At 43.6% G+C, this 20,049-nt stretch overlaps 1 protein-coding gene across 3 annotated transcripts in view; it reads left to right on the forward strand.

The window, feature by feature from the left end:
* Positions 1-16,959, forward strand: part of CNTLN (centlein) — a 161,576-nt gene extending 144,617 nt beyond the window's left edge. For 2 of the 3 annotated variants that reach the window (XM_083419493.1, XM_083419492.1), the window contains 3 exons: positions 3,502-3,696; positions 5,260-5,337; positions 15,875-16,959. In XM_083419493.1, the coding sequence (XP_083275619.1) occupies positions 3,502-3,696; positions 5,260-5,337; positions 15,875-15,976 (375 nt within the window). In that variant the 3' untranslated portion in view covers positions 15,977-16,959. Of the gene's footprint in view, positions 1-3,501; positions 3,697-5,259; positions 5,338-13,405; positions 13,631-15,874 lie in introns of all 3 variants that reach the window. The other variant, XR_014506276.1, reaches the window with a different exon arrangement.
* The last annotated feature ends 3,090 nt before the right edge of the window (positions 16,960-20,049 follow it).

Consider the following 20,049-nt stretch of genomic DNA (forward strand, 5'->3'; position numbering starts at 1 on the left):
CTAGTTGTGTTTTCCTTAGCCGTGGCTACTCTTGGAACCAGGGGAGCCATCTTGCCCTCAGGATTGTGGGTGCCCGCTGTCGTAACACGAACGTGTGATGTGACAAGCACATGCCAGCACGTAGTGCATGTGATGTCGCATGTCCGCCTTGCGGCAGTCGTTCCTCTTCCTCCTACTCTCCACAGCCAGTGAAGCACCCTTTTCTGTGGAGAGAGGCTCACACTTGGAGGCAAAGAGGCTCTGTCTCAGCGTCTAAGCCCCTAACCCAGAAACGGTGCCTCACTGGCTGGCTGTGCAGGGCAGAGCTGAACAGCTTCTCTCTCTGAGGCAGTACCAATGCCACCTGCTGGCTTTGCTCCTTGACTTTGTGGTGCCCAATCCTCACAATTATATTATTGTGGGTGACCAAGCACCCACGGCCCCCTGCAGTTGGCTCCTGTGCTTGGAACTATGCTCCAGAAGGCCACCAAGCTGTTCCTGTGCTTATTGATTGTCATCAGCTTTACCTAGGATGGAGGTTGGAGACTGACACATTTATTTAAAAAAGAAAAAGAAATCACAGATAGCAAATGTAGTCTGCTATCTTGCACAGTTATTTATATATTTATTTCAAGAAAGTGTATACCCCTCCATATCAGCCACATTCTCAGAGCTGTTTACAATTGAATTAGTGGGAAACTGCTGGATGTTCACTGAATTATTGAGTGTGGTGACTCCCCTTTCTCTATTCTACCATATTCTTCCACCTTTCTGCTTAAATCTTTTTCATAAACCACTTACTCGTTCTTTAATCAGACTTTGGCTCTCATTTGCTGCCAATGCTAAGCCATTGCTTTCAGCTGACAGATAATACTTTTGTTTTGATCATGTCTGAATGCCAGCTGTTTAAGGCCGACTGAATATTTCAGGTGTGATCTCTCTAAAGCTGCGCAGAAATTCGCCGTTATTTATGTAGTTCTCTCTCTTTTCCATCAAACCAGTATGAGCTAGTGCTGCTGGTGAAACTGTTTGATCATTCCCTTACATACTCAGCATTGAACTTATTAGCTACTTAAGAAGGATTGGGTTGGTGAGTTTTCACAGGGGGAATTCTATCTTCTGTAGTACTCTAGTGGGAAAATAGATCATGAGCCTCTAAAACATATGTGCGCCTCCATTGTAAAAACTTCAAGCTCTTTGCCATTTAATTATTTGCTACCAAAATTAAAAACATATTCAAAACTGCAATGCTTCCCTTGTGGCACTGATGGTCGGGGAACACTAGGGATAGTTTTACAGTTACCATGAGAATCCAGCACAGGGGAAAACAAAAACATCAGTGGAGTACGAGTTATTAAAGTCCTGCCTGCTGATTAGCCATTTGGGCTGCAATCCAGTATTCAGTTAGAGGTGCTTAAGAACAATTGAAATCAATGTGCTGGATTGCAGCATTGCCCTCCAGTGCTATAGATCTAGCAACAGAAGCAACATTATGCATCTCTTTATCCCTGGAGGCAAATCCTCTCTCTAGTTTCTTACTTTCAGTGTTGGAGGTTGGAAGTTTGCAGTGCAGCCTTGATGGTGTTGATGGGCCCAGAAGGCCCATAGCATGTAGTGAATTGTAACGGGACCATACCTTTGCCCCGCATTCTATCCCAGACAGTGCTACACGAAGAATAAATAGTGTCCTTATTTCCTAGGGACAGTCCTGGATTTACGGAAGCCGTTCTGGTTTCTGATTCGATCCTGGAAAGTCCCACTTTTCCTTAGGACGTCCCTATTTTCATCGGAGAAATGTTGGAGGACATGGCCCCCGAGCCAAGGCGATAAGTAACTACTGGTATACATCCTTAAGAAGATATCTGAAGGCACTCATGTATAGGGAAGGATTTTTTAAATGCTTAATGTTTTATGCTTTTATATATGTTGGAAGCTGCCCAGAGTGGCTGGGGCAATCCAGTCAGATTGGTGGGGTATAAGAAGAAGAAGAAGAAGAAGTAGTCCCTATTTTCATCAGAGAAGGGTTGGAGGGTATGAAATTACATATTACTCTCACCAGGAAGCCAATCTACTCTGGACTGGTTTTGAGGGTTTGTTTCTGGTATTGGGCCTGTCTCAGCTTATGAAGGACCCAATTCATGTGACGAGACACAACCTTGACCTGGTCTTTGTTACAAACCAAGGATCTGTTGGTCACTGGTTTGTTGGTCAGTGGATTGTAATAAGCCCATTGTCAGGGTGGACCATTCCCTGGTGGGATTTGGAATGCCACTGGCAAGGGGGTTGCATCCCTGGAGTCTTAATGAAATCCAGTGGACTCCTGATTACTCAGCTGGACTTCCTTGATGACATGCTGCTGAAGACCTGGACTCCCTGTGAAATGCTGGTATTGGAGATGGAAAGGAATAGATACTGGAATCTGCAATGCCTGTACCAGAAGGCAGTCTAATACAGATAGGTGCTGGAGATGTAATGCTGAAAAGCGCTTGTTGAGGCATATGATGTGGCTGTATCCAGTGTGCTACATACTTTTTGGTCTGAAGCTGTCCATATGTTTGTGACTTCCATGTCCCTTTTTCATCTTGCTTTGTTTTTCATATTCTTTCTTAAATTTGACATTTAACAAACAAACATTATTGCCATTTTCTCAACATGTGAAGACACACTAGGCTTTTTGGAGTGGTACAATTTAATGATGGCTAAGGACTATGATCAGTGATCTTCTTGTATTGTTACATGTGTTCTTCCCTTTTTGTCGCCTGAATTTTTAACTTTATTTCAAAATAAATTCCATGTTGTTGTTGTTGTTGTTTGTTTACTCATGAACAACTGTATGAATCTTATCACTAATAGAAGCTTGCTCCAATGAGGCAACATCGGGCATTTGATGTGCATGTTTATGCTGCATTATCTTTTCTTAGGTGCTATTGCAGGTTTTAGGCTGCAAATCTATTTAAATGGGAGTAAATCCTAACTAACTCAATTGAACTCATCCTATTGAATGAGTAGGTATGCACCGTTAACCCCGTTGTGGAACCAAAAATTATCATCTAGAGCAAAACACGGGTCTAATATTCAGGCAAATTCAAAAGAGGATAACAGCTGTGGCAGCTTTTGGGGACTGTAGGCAGGGTTTTGTTATTTTTAACTTAATTACCTCATGTGGTTTCTCATGTTGAGGTTCTTTTAAAACAATAAATGGGGTGGTTTATTTGTAGAACTGTCTTGTTCAACACATCAGACTTTGTCCAAAGTCAATCCAGAACTCTGTTCTGTTCCATTCTAGGGATTTTACTAACATACATATGCCAAACAAATGGGGTGTTTCTCAATTACACACGTATGCTTCTGCAGTTACACACCTATATGTCATGTGCAGCCTACTTTCTTTTGATTATGACTTCTACCCCAACTGCAGGCATACCTTAAAGCATTTGTGATGTGCCAGTATGAAGACCAAAGGCGTTGAAAGGTGATCTGGAAATGTACTGATCATTTATTTCTTTATTTCACTTTCCTTAGAGTTTGGCCACAGAGTTGCAGTCTAGTGTGAAAGAGATGAGAACGCGAATCAGATGTAGTAAAAAAATGCAAGAAAACAAAAAATGCAACAGCGTGTCCAAAGCATCTGTTCACCGAGCCCAGCACGTGGCAGCATCTATCCTTAATATTTCAAAGACTGATTTAGACAATTTACTTGATGTTGAGGATGATGAGGTAAGCTACCAATAACACCTGGGTTTGCTAAAAGGAAGCCCCCTCTTTTGCTGGTGTGGATTGGCATAGCTCCATTTAACTCAGTGGGCTGTAGCAGTGTCACTTAGACTCTATAAATTTATTCACCTCTTCCTCTTCTTCCTCCTCTTCTGATTTCTTACCCACCCTTCACCATAAGGTTCCACTAATGCAATAACAAGATTAGACTGGGTGTGTGTCATGGATGCTTTAGCTAAGTTTATATGATTCTATGTATGTACAGTGGTACCTCGGGTTAAATACTTAATTCGTTCTGGAGGTCCGTTCTTAACCTGAAGCACCGCTTTAGCTAATAGGGCCTCCTGCTGCCGCTGCGCCACCGGAGCCCAATTTCTGTTCTTATCCTGAAGCAAAGTTCTTAACCTGAAGCACTATTTCTGGGTTAGCGGAGTCTGTAACCTGAAGCGTATGTAACCCGAGGTACCACTATATTGGGTTATTGCTTGTATATATGGTTTATTCTTTAGCCTTTTCTTCTCCCTTAGATGTCCCACAAGGCAGCGGGTTCAGATTTTTCATTGGGGTTTCTTCTGGAAGCCTTTCTCATGAATGAACATAGCGGAGGTTTAGGACCAGAGTTTTCCAGGTTGAGGAACCCCATCTGCTCCTCATTTCCCTCCACAGCACATGCAGAAACTGCCTTCTTGATCATTGGACCCACTATTGTTTTCATCTGCTCGAACCCGTCTTTGCATGCAATTTACTTCCAGTAATGGATTGTAGCCTCAATTTGGGCCCTTCTGCATGTTTTCTTGATCACTGTGCTCTGGGCCTTCCCTAGTTTTTTCTTGCCTGCCACTGCTCAGAAATGAGTGACAATTTAAATGCAACATATTTCATACCCTCCAATTCCAAATAAACTATTCCTCCAGTAGTAAGTATGGCACTCCAGACACAGAATTGATCTTTGCATCCTTGGACAGAATTGAGTCCAAAATGACCCCCCGGCTGCACACCTGGTCCTTTAGGGGCACAGTCATCCCATTCAGGACCAGGGAGCCCCCCCCCCCCACCTACCCGTCCATCTCCCCCAGAAACAGTACTTCAGTATTTTTGGGACGTAGGCTAAATCTATTGGGAAGGGCGAACCGCTCGTGAATAAATGGGCAAGGTTTAAAAGAACTTATTCCACAGATCCTTGGGGAGTTTGGAGTTGTCCCTCAAATGCATCCCCCATGCTAAGCTCCAAAAGCCACATGTTTTGTGATAGAAGTTCTGCAACCACTGGCTCATCAGCTGTGGAGGTCCACCATTTGTGCCTTGAGAAGCCACAGACCTGACATCCAAGTTAACAACACGGTGGAGCTATACTGAGGGTTGGGACTGCATTGAAGAAAGCCCTGCTCAATATTGCCTGGGACAGAAAAGTCTTCTTTCTCTACTTCTTATATCCCTTTAAATGTCGCTGCTAGTAGACAGGGTGATCTGGCTGACAAGGGGTGGCAGGCCCCAACTTCTGCACCCTATAATAGAGGAATTGTTGTGCACCAATATTTATTTATTTATTTTGGTGTGTGTTTTTAGGAAACACAACAGATGAAAATGGAATATGAAAGCGACAAAGAATGGATGGGCTACTTACAGAAGCTTCTTGAAGGACAGGTGCTTGGTTTTTTGCTATATCATCAAGTATAACCTTGGCTATAATTTGTTTATTTCATGGCATGCAGTTGCTTATCTACTGGAAAGATGCTGTTTTTACACAATATTGTCCAGAAAATATGTGCTACACTTGCTGACTTCCTCAGCTATGGGGGAGAACACTCTTGTTATCACCCACCTTTGACAGCTAAGATGGGGAGAATTCAGTTCCCAGTGTGAAGAAGGCCAAAGAGTCTCATTTACCTCCTCCTTGTATTTATGGGGATCCTTCCCATTGAAAAAGGAGAACTTCTTCAAAGGCTATTTGCATGGAAGATCTAGAGTGATTTCCCAATTCCTGGTGGGAGAGGAGCCCATTATCTGAGTAAGAAACAGAGTGCTTCTCTTCCGAGGAAATGGCTGTCTGGTCCAAAAGCTCTGCTTCTCACTCGCCTATCGGGAGCCCTTCCTACAGAGAAATAATTGATAATAATGATGCCAGGTGGAGGTCCCTATTTGGATTTCCTATTTTCCAATGGGAAGCTACATTGGCCAAGCCAAAAGCGGTGATCAGTGCACATCTCGCCTGGCCTCCTATGATGTCACCTTGCTCCCCACTCCTAGTGGCACCTGCAAGGTGAGAAGCCACTTGCTCAATACGGCAAAGGAAGACAGGCGGAGGGGCTGGAAGAAAATGTCAGCCCTAGCTAAACTCAGCCCCAAGTGAACCATTCCTGCTTACGTTTTGGGGAAAGAAGGGAAGTTGAATATCTTAGGCAGAGTTCACCTAAGTCTGAGAGGTTCAAGTACAGATTTAATTAAAACGCATTTCAGTATCTTTTTTATTAAAAAAAATCTATTGAAAATTTCCAAGGGTGTTTCCTAAACATCCTTTTCTCTTAAGCTTTTGAGACTTTGCATGAGATGGAGGAAAGGTTAACACCATATTTGTTTGAGCTAAGGATACATATGGAAAATAGAACATCTAGGGAGACAAGCCTACATCTCGGCTAACGTATTAATTAAATTATTGAGTCTATCTATATCCATAGTGGAGAGAAAAGGATCTGTTCCCTCATATGTCTTAGGAAAAAGAGATTTTTTTTATCATGTGCCTTTAAAGTTAGTAGTTGATATGGACACCTGAGGAGTTCATGGGTTTCTGTGACCTTTTACTATGGACCTGTTTCCAGTCAATTCATGTTTTCCTCACAGCCAGACAGCTGTTTATTACCGTGTCTTCCCGCATTCTCTACAATATTTTCTACTGAGACCTCAAGCAGCTTGTTAGTGGGAAGTAAATATTGATTTGGCATCCTGTCAATGCAGAAAGAATGAAAAAATTTCCACCAGAGGCCCCTCAAACATTTTCCTATCGACATTTTCTGGGCAGAGTGGAAGGCTGCATAGAGGATGACAAGGCTGAGACTAGTTGAAATCCCTGAGGGGTCCATTGAGACTGCCGCTGTGACCTGTGTGATACTTTTTCTTCTCTTTCAAGTCTTTTTTTTTTAATACACACACAAGTCTGCTGGGATGCTCCCCTCTTGTAAGTGATCAAGGGCAGCTTATTGGCAGGTGAGAGCCCTGCTTTTCTAGTCATAGCCAGCTTTTGTTTCAAGATGGCTGACAACATAAACTGGGTTTTGAAACTTCTTTCCTGTGTAGTATATTTATCCTCCCAGTTCTGCTAATGTGTCTCCCTAATCCAGGGAGAAACTGTCCTACAAAGAGAAGAGTCTATTTATGACAGATGCGCCACAGTATTTATTGCACAAATGTCGTAAAATGCACATGCGATTTCTCTTCAGAAAGTGAAAAGGGGGATGTTTAAAATGGTTTGGGAGATTCGTGGAAATAGCTTTCAATCTGTGCACCCAGTTAAAAGCAGCACACATTTTCACCCTAAATGAGATCAAAACTTAAAATCCAGTGTTACAGTGATGGCTGATATTTATTGACTGGCTGGTATTTAATTTATTATCAAAAGGTTAAAGGAGCGCCAATACTTTCATTGCCCCAAAATCCCAGAAATGCAAATATCCAGTCAATAGGAAGTGTGAATCAGGCAACCGTTTTATGGGGTTGGTGCCTATGTAATTCTGGTGATACATTAACTGTGGCTAAGAGACTGGGAGCTGATGACACAACTGAGAACTCACTCTATACTTCCCCTGTTGCTCATTGCTCCCTTTCTTCCTTCGTGGCACAAATTCTGCCATTCTTCCTCTGACCACCTTAACCCTGGCTAAGTGTAACTGTCATCGATGTTTGCCATTACCAGTGCTAAGTAGGCTTCTATCATAGGCAGGATCTGAAACTGGCTTCAACCTGTAGTTAAGCAGGGACTCCAGTTAACATTAATACTGACGTAACACAATTTCTGGGGAAGACAAAAGAGGCAAGGTGGTAGTCTCAAAAACTCTTAACCATAGTTAAAAGGTCTCCAGAACTACGCCTCTGCCAGTCTATACAATAGAAAGATCAAATACAAAAAAATTGTTTTCTGTATCCTCCTTTTGAACTTCTCACCTGGCCATTAGTGCATAACTTAGGTAGGCAAAGTTTTAGGTTTCGGGCTGGAATCCACGTATTTTGGAAAGGCAGGATCTTTCCTTAATCCGGTGGGACTTCATGTCATTTATAGCACAATGCTATTTCTTTGGAAGCAAGCCCCATTGAGTTCAGAGCTTACTCCCACCTAAGTGTGTTGAGAATTGCAGCCTTTGGAGATGATTCAGATCATACTGCTGCTCATTTCTCACCACCACCAAGTGGGAAGCACTTGGAACTCAGTTGCTGAAGAAAAGAAGCGGCTTCCAACTCCAACCACGGGCTCCAAAAGTTGACTGTAGATTTACAATGGGCCTTGTTCTATCTTTTTGCCATGGCTTCCCAGCATGTGTAGAAATAGCAGAACGAACATAACGTTTGTTCCTCAAGCATGCCAGTGGACATGTGATGAGCACAATTGTAATACGTGGAATTACTGACGATGGAAGAAAATGGAAGGCAGCCCTAAATCACAACAAAACTTCACAAGCCTAAGCCAGATAGCTGCCTTTTTGGGAAAGAGAGGGTAGTATCATATGTTGCAGGTGCACTTGGAAGATATTGAATACCCCTTCTCTCAGCGGACCAGTACCGCAGGCACCCATCCAGTTTTGTGGAACACGAAGGGCAGCACATCCTGCAGACAAGGCCAGGCTGACATGAAAACTCCTGCCCGTTCTGTGGAGGCCAATAAGCTTGGAAAAGTTAGAGCCCTCTTGTGTCATTTGCGTTTCCCATCCAAGATGTTTACGTCCGTTTTGTGATCTGCTGGGCCACCCCCCCCCACTTCCTCCCCACCCCCTCGCAGAATGTCTTGCAGCAAAGTACATGAGATCACTTAATACCGAAGTTTGATATAGTGTCTTCTTGTGCCATTGAGCCTGGCCTCTAGAACATAATTGCCCAACAGTATTGATTTAATTGCCTAGGTTTATTTGTGGACTCCTAATTATTGACTGGAGGTAAATTTAATGGAGAAACCTTTATGAACACAGGGAAACTGCTGCTGTTGCTGTTATACATAAATGAACAGCATCACATCCCTTTGGATCATTTTTCAAGCTAATTTTATTCCACTGTGACAGTATGATAACATTTAAAATGTCATAGACGTTTTATTTTTATTGCTGACATGCACCGTTTTAGTACTACATTAGAATTTGGGAGGGAGCGGTTTCATGGTGAGCACTGGTTGTTCTTTATTGTCATTTAAAGATTCCCCCAGAGAGGAGTCGTAAACCGGGGCACACCTCGTAGATGTTGCATCTCCACCTGTGTTTCCTGTATTGCTGATACCTAAAGGGGACGGGATCTTTTCTGCCTAAGGAAATCATCAATAATGTTGCTGATTAACAAATATAATATCTCTGGGCAGTTGCGGAACAAATATATCTGCATAAAGTGACCTCTCCCCCCCCCCCCGGCCCATATGAGTGAGATTACAGGCAGAATGGAGAGAAAGCTTCCAGCGAGCTCTTGTTTCACCTAATGGGCTATTAGAGTCTTTTTACGGAGCAATCCTATCCTCGCATTACCCGTGTTGGGGGTGCAGGGGCGACATATGCTAGCGGAATGGCTACCATGTTTCGCCCAGGAGAGGAGAGGAAGCATGGACCTTCGTATGAGGTTGAAGAAACGCAACCGGAACATATGACTATGGAATAAACACAGCAGAGGCACCCACAATGTCCCCGGAAATATTGCCATAAGCCTTCAGTCAGGGACTCTGCCAGCATCAGCACATGACATCCATGCATTGGGGGACACACATGCCTCTTATCCCCATGCGCACTGAATGCAAGATAACTTCGCAGCATCCTCAGCCCCAGTGGCTTAGCCAACAACAGCACTTCTACTGCCATTCCCTTGGCTGGCTCCACATTTCACTGGCATATCTGGAGTGTCGCAGCAATGGTGCTTCTTGCTTTCCACCAGTGTAGCAGGGCTTCCGCAGAATCCTATAGCCTCCTACTGGACCTTCAGTAAGGGCTGCGCCTTTCATCACCAAAGTATCTATGGTTCACTTACAATGCCTTTGGTCCTCCTGATGTTGGTGAACTGCAAACCCCATCATCCTTGCCATTGGTCCTGCTCACCGGTGCTGATGGGAGTTGGCCTTCATCAACATCTGGCTGGAGAAAAGTTCTGCATCCCTGGTTTAATGGCTTTCTGCCCTGCTCTTCTGTTGAAAAGTCTCCAAGAGCGGCTTACCTACAGTCAAAAGAAGCCTGCCAAAAAGGCTTATGAACTGAAGGATATGACGCAAAAGGAAAATAGGAAGAGGGGGGAAAGCAAACGGGAACCAATTCTTAAAGTTACATCGTTTTTATAATTTCAAGCTGGAATGGAAACACATATCCATGTAGTTCAGAAAGCCTTGGGGAAGGAAAGAAAAAATGAATGGGTCCCTCCAATGCGTAACATTTCTTCAAGCTCATGGAATGGAGAGTAATCAATGACTTCCCATGGCACAGATGTACACAGAGTTTATGGAGAAAGACTTGGTTAGGAGATTTATTACGTGGCATACCTGCGTATATACAATATCCAACGTACATTTCTCCAGCTATCCATAATCAAAGTAACCCTTTATATAGTCGCACTTCTGTCCTTTAAAAAGTGAAAATATGTGTTTCTAAATCCTTGTTCTTGCAGAGACACTTTGGGGGCAGCAGGGTGTGTGTGTGTGTAATATAGTACTGTGTGCTGAGGATGAGAACCTAATGAAAGAACCCGGCTTCTATTTAAACCATTGATATTTGCAAGGCTGACTTGTAAATAAATATTTGGGTTTGGCAATATAATGCCTGGCTGAGATGCAGGAGCCAGGACACAGCAGCCAAATCACAGATGGTCCACTGCTTAAGCCCTTTCCGCTTGCTTCAGCGCTGCAGAACTTACCTTGCAGCAGAAGCTAAAGGTCACCTGTTAAAGGGCTGACCAAAATTCTTGCTTTCCCTAAAATGCCGTCACTCTAATTATGAGGCTCTTTGTGTGTGAAGAGGACCAAATGTCAACCCTTACTTCTGCCAAGTCAGGGGCAGGGTGGAGGCAAAGTGAGGCAGGGCAGATCTGTGGCAAGATTTTTTTGGGGGGGGTGTTTCTACAATCAAGTGGTATATACATTTTACGAAAATACATACATATCAGTAATACCCATAGTCACCCTGTTGCTTTGCACAAACATGGTGGCACTCCCTGTGTGACTCTTTCCTTTCTGTTCGCTGTTCCCCCCTGCCTTGCAGGCAGAAGGATAACAAATGGGAAATCCATAGCATAGTACAGTGTCTTATCAGACACCAAACATTGCTGGATCATTAAGGACCACTTCATATGAATCTTCCGTTTTTCTTTCTTTGCTTACTGTAATCTATGACAGTTGGAAATGGGTCATATGAGTCTTTTTATCATGTACCAAACCTGCCATTTTTCTTACTACCACCAATGCTTAATTTAAGCAAAACAAAACACAGATTGGGAGGGGCCAGTTAAATTAAAAATTGCCCCCTAGTTGTACCTTAGTTGTAGCTGCCCTTTGAGCTGTTTCACGGGACTTCCCTGTCCCTGGAGACATTTGCTAGCAGAGTTACTTCTCTGATGTCTGCCTCCTCTCTCACGAGGCCTTGCTCTCTTGGAACCCTCAGAGAGCAAAGCTTCTAGTATCCTTATATTAAAGGCAGCTGAAATCTATACAATAGGCGGCTTGTGAAGAATCGGCATCACCCAGCACACAACGCAACCGCTGTTCCTTTCATAGCGATCACAAACTTGCTTGGGGTTGTCTTTTCAATAAGGTAATATGAGCTCTGCAGTGATGTGGCTTATGAAAAGCAACTGAACGTTGCAGCACACAAAATTAGCTGAATAAACAGGTTGCAGTGTGAGGCACAAGGTATCCCAGTGGAGATATGCATACCACCTCAACGGACCATGTGAGGCCATGCAACTGTACAGGAAAGGGATATTTCCTTTCAGGTTAAGAACTTAATTTGTTCTGGAGGTCCGTTCTTAACCTGAAACTGTTCTTAACCTGAGGTACCACTTTAGCTAATGGGGCCTCCCGCTGCCGCCACACAATTTTTGTTCTCACCCTGAAGCAAAGTTCTTAACCCGAGGTACTATTTCTGGGTTAGCGGAGTCTATAACCTGAAGCGTCTGTAACCTAAGGTACCACTGTACTGACTTAAAATTTTAATTCAAATGGGAAACTCTGAAAACTATTCTTTGCCAAAGCTAGCGGACTCTAAATCAACCTGTCCTGCATCAAATTAATCTGTCAAACATCTTAAAGTGGGCAAACTGCAGGGGAAGTGGGGGCAGCAAAGGACCAGAGTGAGAGGCCTAATCTTTACATTCTGTCACCTCAACCAAAGAAGTGTGTGTTTGCTTATGGTAGGTGGAGAGGGTGAATATATATACAGTCATACCTTGGATTCTGAACGCCTTGTGAGTCGAACGTTTTGACTCCTGAACGCTGCAAACCCGGAAGTGAGTATTCTGGTTTGTGAACGTTCTTTGGAACCCAAACGTCGGACGGTGCTTCCACGGCTTCCGATTGGCTGCAGGAACATTGGCTGCATCTTATCAAATTTGTCACTCCCTGCCACAGGAATACACATTTTTATTCCTTCATTGCAAATGCCCTGGGTAGAGACCAGGCCTAAGTCATAAAATATATGAACTCTGGGCCCACCAACATTCAGCCTGGTCCTTCCATTCAAACAGCTGTTTAAGAGCCATATCTCTTTGATTTATGCAACCTGAATTGGTGTTCTTGCCTTCCGTGCCCCATATCTTAGATGGCCCCATATCTTAGATGGCAAGCTTGCAGGCAGGATAATCTGTAACTCTTGTCAATTAAAAAATCATATATGCAGGTTGGGTGATGTTTGGAGGCTGCTAGGCCACTTACTGATTAGGGTTCCACCAGAAGCACTGTGGGGAACCCCTAATATTTGTCAATCCCAGCTGTCAATCAACTTGCACCTGAGCTGGTTGGTCATTGGATAAATGCCCAGTGCCCACACCAAACACATTTGACCCTAATTAATAAAGTTATGGCCTGGTTTTTATTCATGGCCTGCTTCCCCTACACTATGCATACGAAGCAGGCATGCCAACTCTAGGGGGCCAAAGGCACCTTGGCCCCCTCAATATTTGTTTGAAGGGGCCAGGCCCCCACAATCTCCAGGTGCCCCCATGTATGTTGTGCGTGCGTGATGTGACATGCACAATGCAGGTTCATTGGCTGGCTCCTCCAGCCTCCTGAGCCGTTCCCAAGGCATGCGGGTCATACACGTGATGTCACACATACTGGAAACCCCGCCCCCCAATCTTGGGGGCAACCTGGTGCCTCTGATACTGAGCTAAAAGGGCTTGTACTATGAGACTCAGTATAATGTAGCTTCCTATGAGAGAGAGTAAACATTTGGGCCCCATTGATAGGATTCTGTAGGGTGAGCTCTTTTTGTTCAGGAATTATGAACACACAGAGGAAATCTGTATATTTACTAACCCATTAATAAAAATCTGGCAGGCCTCCACTGAAGATGAAGACTGCAAAGATGCAGTGCGGAATGTATGTCTATAAAGAGAGCCAGATAAGAACATGGACACATTCCCAGAAGCTGATAAATGTGCAAGACATCTGCAACATTTCAAGCTCTCTTATCCTTGATTGCACTGAATGATTAAGATAGAAACACCTCCTTAAAAATCATTTTACAGTGACAAAGGAGCCTTAGAATGTAGTGAACAGCAGGTAAAATATAGAATGATATGAGCCCAAGACAGTGGTAAAGTAATCCATTCATCTAAAGGGGAGTGTTATTAGGAAAAAATAAAGATGCCTCAAAAGCAAATGTGGTCTGGGTGGTGACAGACAGGTCTGAGAAACTTTGAAGAATGGAAAGGATGGTGGTTACCCTATACATAACTACATGAAGAGGGGGAAAGCATAATGTAGGGAAATGATATTTACAAAGTCATATGTGAACTGCATTCCATGATTCCCACTGGCTCAGTACTCTTTGGCACAAGAAACCTTAACGCCAGTGTATAAACTGCACACATGTTGATGTGTTTTTCTCTGTATTAATTTATTTTTCTCATCTGTGGTGGTTTGAGTTAGTCATTTGCTTATGTCCCCACATACAACTTTTTCTTGTTCTTAATTCATCTGTGAATACTTAACTGGAGAAGAAAACTTCTTTAAAAAACAAACAAACCCGCATATCCTTATTTCTGATATTGGTCCATTTGGATGTGTGGCCTGCAGCAAAGGAAAGGTCTTAAACCCCCCATTGTGGGAATACCTCTGCATCTATAGGGATTTCTAAGCAAACCCCTTTGCCAACCTAGCCTATTTTGTTGAGGTTAGAAATCTTCAGGTACCATGGGTTGGTTCCACAGGTGCAAGCAGAAGCCCTCATCTGCAAATGAAAAGACTTCCTCTGACTTAGCACAAAACCTTTGTGAAAAAGAAGTGAAATTCAGTGGAGTGCTTCTGTTAGCACAAGGCATTGTGAAATATTTTCCGCAGTGTCTGCTGGTACAAAGTGTTGCACAAGGACTTGCAAAACATCTCAAGAAGATGCTTGTGCTAAGTCTGTGTTGAGTGAAGTCTTCTGCAAGTGCTTCTGTTCGTTGAACAGTACTAACTGCTGAGTGTTATCTGTCGACCAAACCCAACCTTCTCAACAGAATGACTTAATATGCTTGATGTGTCCATCTGCCATTACATGCTGCATCTACCTTGACCTAGGCTCATGCTTGAGCATTTCAAATCCAGCCCCTGGTGTCACTTTTGCCATATTTGCTAGTTACCGTTTCTAGCTCTTACCAGACACCTGGCCCACTTTGTTGAGGTTCATAGCCTTTGGGGCCAGAAAAGGTTGGATCCTCAGAAGTCCTTCTGCAACTGCAAGGCTTTTTCCAGACTTAGCACAAGATTTCACACCTGTTGCGTGGCCTGCTGGGGAAATCACTTTCTTCCTTCTCAACATCATAGTGAGCTCACAGAATTTGTGTAGATTTAGATGCTCACAAGCAACCCATTCACATGGTGAAAAACATTTCCTTTCCGCTGTGGACTGTTGCTGTAAGGCAGCCATGTCTAAAGACCTTTTTGGGGGCCTAATCCGGCCTGCCGGTCTGTTTAATCTGGCCCCTGTGGCAGTTTATCTCCTGAGGCAAAAATCCTAAAAATACCTCAGCAACTTCAATCCTAACAAAGGTTAACAACTTCGGTTGGCCCTTTGCTTTGGTCCTCATAGCCCTTCACTTCCTCAGATCTGGCCCTCTTTGAAAAAAGTTTGGACACTACTGCTCTAAGGACACAAAGTTGCTATGTGACGAAGGCTTTCTTGAGAATTACAGCCATCCTGTGAATAATGTCGTTTTTCTAACTTTGACCATAAAGTATAAATAAAGTCAGTGCAAGCTTGTCCTGCGCCCACCCCAAAGTTTCCTTTATGCTTACCTTTCCCAATAGAATCCTGATCTGTGAAGGGATTCCCCCCCCCCCCCCCGCATTTAGTCCCCAAAGTTTCACTGGATGCCTCTGAAAGCATTTGCCTCCGGCCCGAGGAGCTGTATTGATAGCTCCCTCTCTCCCTCTCCTGAGAGCAGTCAGCATGCAGTGCTGCGTCTACTTATAAGTGCCCCAGAGATGACTGTAACCTCATATTGATCAGCTGATTGAAGATAAATGACAGAGCTGCTGGTATTGCAGATTACATCATTAACATGGTCAGTAAACCATGAATTGTTCAATAAGGCGTTTATCTTTTTTCATTTTATTCTGCTCTTTTATCATTTTTATGATAAGGAACAGTTACACACACTAATCAGGAGGATCCGTTTTAGGAGAGAACGGACGTGGGCAAGTGTGCCAGTGTCAGAACTAAGTGAAATCTAATGGCTTCAGAACACTTAGTAAATGTTTTTTAGCTGAAGAAAAATATAGGCTTCGCTGATCATTTTTCTTACTCTGCTTCTCTTTCAGTTTCCTTTTGCTTCGTATTTAATGGATGCAGTGCTGGAAAAACTAAATGAGCAGAAAAAACTGGCGGAAGAATACAGTTCTCTTGTGAAACAAATGACCTAGGTGTTGCTGAACAGAATCTTGAAAGAGAAAAAAGGGACTCTTCCCCGTCCTGTTTTTGGTTTTGCACTTTGACTCCACTCCTGATTTTGGCTCATCCTAACGACCAGTTCACAATCTGTCGCAGCAGGTGCATTTGCTGCATTCACAAAAAAGTACAGCAAATACGAAAAGGAAAGATACACACCAATGTAGACATAGCAAACGTACCTGTTCTCATTAAGTGTGAAGCAGCCATTGGCAACCTTGTCAATGAGTCTTCTAAGTGAACAGGCGTAAGATTTGGCTGTAGATCTCCCTTCTTGTTTGCTAGCCACCTTCTACACAAACACATTTCTAAGCATTAGCTGCAGAGCCATTTGACACTGGTTATGCTCCCAAGTCCAATGGAAATAGTGTAAGCATTTTGCAGAGAGATTGCCTTCAAGCAATTAAAAATTAAATTTATTTTGCCAGTAGAAAGTCTGGATAAAGCAAGATACAGTTGCAGAAGTCGTCTTAAGAGCAGTTCCCAGCAAACATGCCTGGAGTTGTCGTCCAAAAATGGTAGAGGCTGCATCACACAACCGGCATTGCTAAGCACAATCCATTAGGAACCTGAGCAGCTTCTTTTCTTGCTCAGCTCCTGATCATTTGAATGGTGTGTGTACAGGAACCCCCCTAGGCAACTGTGCCATACATTCAGAAAAGCAGGAGTGCAAATTTTAACATAATTCATTAAAACTGAAGTGAGTGTCCTTTGAAAACCCTCAATTATGACTACCCTAATAAACAGCTTCAAAATTCTCTTTTTATGTGAAACAACAACAAAAAGAATACAAGGCATGGTTAATGAAGCCTTTTTAGGGACCATTCAGCAAACATGTGCTTCCTATTGTTTGTTCGTTTTGTTTTTTTTACTGTGAAGGAGTGCATTAAGTGTGCAATGTATTTAATTGTATTTAAGAAACGTTTTGTTTGAATAAATGATTTTGAGTTGAACTTTTTATCTAGGAAATCCCTGAAAAATTATGTTTCTCTTCGATTCTCCGTCCCTCTGTCTCTCTCACACACATAGCTGTAGTAACGTTTTGTAATAATAGAACTATCAGTAATATGCTTGAAAATAGAGGTGCATAGATGAGCACGTATTGACCTTACACCTTTAGGACAGGGATAGCAAATGTGGGACCCTCCATATGGTTTGAGCTCCAACTTGTAGCCCCCTGACCACTGGCCATTTGGCTGGGCCATCTCACCACGTTGGCGACCCCTGATTTAGGGGATCACAACTGTGGACAGGCTCTTAAAAGGGTCTCTTAGTCATGTGGGAGCTGTTTCCCATGGAATCAGGAGAGCACATGGCATGAAATAAATGCCATGTTAGAGACCCATGCCATCAATAGCACACCCGTGGCTGGGTTAAGAAAAGACCCCTCCCACACAACTACAATAATATTTAAAGACCCGTTCGATTATTTCCTAAAGAGGATATTCCCTTTAGAACAAAGGTACATTCTTACAGCACAGACAAAATATTCAGCTACTGGTAAATTGCTTCTGTGTGAACAAGATTCTGAAGACTGCTTGACAACTTGTTCTAGTCTTCCATATAAAGTATTTTCTTTTAAAATGCCTTTGAAGATATGCTCAAGGAAATGAAACAGTGGTGTGCCTTATTGGTTGGTTGGTCAACGGAAGTTCCAGGTTTAAAACTTGGTATTTTCTTCAAGCAGTTTGGCATGGAAGAATGGGGCCACCCATTCAATTATTTAATTAGAACAACATCAGAACACTTATAAACAGCTGCATACGCGATTGCTATTTCTACAGATGAATTTTATTGTCTGGTTTAAAAAGTGAGACTAAATTTCATAATCATAAATGCTGTTCAGCACTGCATAATTTTTTTGGATCTTTTTTGGATTTTTTGGATTTGTTATGGCGTAGAAAATTGAGCAGACATATGCTTTTGAGTGCTTAAGCTTATCTGAAGTTAACCCTGTAAGCCACGAAGCCTGAACTGATGTGAAATACCTGCACACCCTTCGGACGGTTTAACGTGTTATCACACCTGCTATTTAATTAAGTTAATTCAGTAAAAAGCATATAAGAATAGCATGATGGGAAATTCTCTGATCCCACCCAATCACAACTTGCCCATAAAGCTAGAACTAGTAGAAACATCTATCTAGCTTGTAAAAATAAATAAATCAACATTTCCTCACCCCAACCCACCACTTTTCACGTTTCCGGTTGTCTCCAATATTTTTGTTGAGCGGCTGAAATAACTTTGGAGCAAGCTGCATTTTTACAGGTACTTTGTGCATCACCTCTCATTATTTCCGCACCTGAATGATGGCCTCACCTAGAATGCAGACCAATCCTCTGATTTACTTTCCTCCCCTTCCTCCTCATTGCTTATAAATTTTTCCCAATTGATCCTGTTTTCGGATTGATTCTAGACTCCTCCACAAAGTGCGGGAAAATATTGTCTTTGGATTATTATAAATTCTGGGCCAAAAAAGTTTGCTTCCCTCCTGACATACTTTGAAAAAGTATGGAGAAAAAAAGGAGACCCATCGAGAGATGCAAGATGAACAGCTGTAACCCCCCCCCCAACCCCTTCTATAAAGGAGGACTGTAAATCTGCTGTTGGGTCTAAGAGTTGAGCTGCATGTTCAGTAAAGTCTTGTTACACTGAAGTGGGAGATTGCGTATCTGAATCCTGCACATAGATTCCAGCTGGCACACTGGAAACAAATAATTGGCCTAGGCTTTTCCATGAGCTGGTAAGCAGTCTGAAACGGGCACGCCACATAATTTAGCTGAACATGTAGACCAGCCGTTAGAAGGATTACAATCGTAGATCTAAAATCCTAGAACGGTGCCACCCCAACTTTTTCTTACCCCGTGAACTACTTGAAAATTGCTAAGGGTATTGGTGAGCCATTTACCGTATTTTTCGCACCATAGGGCGCACCTGACCATAGGGCGCACCTAGTTTTTAGAGGAGGAAAATACAGAAAAAAATATTCTGAATCAAATGTTGCACTAAACTATTTAAAGCAGCAAAGCGGGCGGCTCCTGTCCACTTTGCTGCTTTAAATTGAGCCTCAGAGGAGGGTAGGAAGGGGAACCATGGCTTATGTAAGTCCAGTTAATAATGCTGAGCGTGACTTATGGCCATCGAGATTAGCCTGGCCATCTCAGTGGAAATCTGGGGAGGCTGGGGTGGACTTTCCAGTGGTCAAAGTGTGGTTGTGTCTTCCTGCCCGGCCTCTATTTCCTGCCCTCTTCCCCCCCCCCCTGCACCCCCGCACCCTGCTTTGAGGGAAGGAAGCGGAGCCATGGATCCTCTGCTCGCAACTGCAGTGGATTCCCTCCACTTTGAAGCAGGAAAGTGGGAGAGGAGCTGCTTACACAAGTGTAAGCTGCTCCCCTCCCACTTTTCTGCTTCAAAGGGAGCCCAGGATCCATGGTCCCTTTCCTTCCCTACTCCATGATTGCTTTGAAGCAGGAAAGCAGGAGAGGAGCTGCTTACACAAGTGTAAGCTGCTCCCCTCCCACTTTGCTGCTTCAAAGGGAGCCCGGGAGAAGGGAATCTGCTGCATTCGCCAGCAGAGGATGCATGGTCCCCTTCCTTCCCTCCTCCGTAGTTGCTTTGGAGGAGGAAAGTGGGAGAGGAGTTGCTTACACGAGTGTAAGCTGCTCCCCTCCCACTTTCCTGATTGAAAGCAATCACGGAGGAGGAATCCGCTGCAGCCGTGAGCAGCAGAGGATCCATGGTCCCCTTCCTTCCCTCCTCCGTAGTTGCTTTGAAGGAGGAAAGTGGGAGAGGAGCTGCTTACACGAGTGTAAGCTGCTCCCCACCCACTTTCCTGATTCAAAGCAATCACGGAGGAATCCCTGTGAGGAGCGGAGGATCCATTGTCCCCTTCCTTCCCTCCTCCGTAGTTGCTTTGAAGGAGGAAAGTGGGAGAGGAGCTGCTTACACGAGTGTAAGCTGCTCCCCTCCCACTTTCCTGATTCAAAGCAATCACGGAGGAATCCCTGTGAGGAGCGGAGGATCCATTGTCCCCTTCCTTCCCTCCCCC

This window comes from Podarcis tiliguerta, assembly GCF_965153285.1.
Source record: "Podarcis tiliguerta genome assembly, chromosome: 17".
Lineage (NCBI taxonomy): Eukaryota > Metazoa > Chordata > Lepidosauria > Squamata > Lacertidae > Podarcis > Podarcis tiliguerta.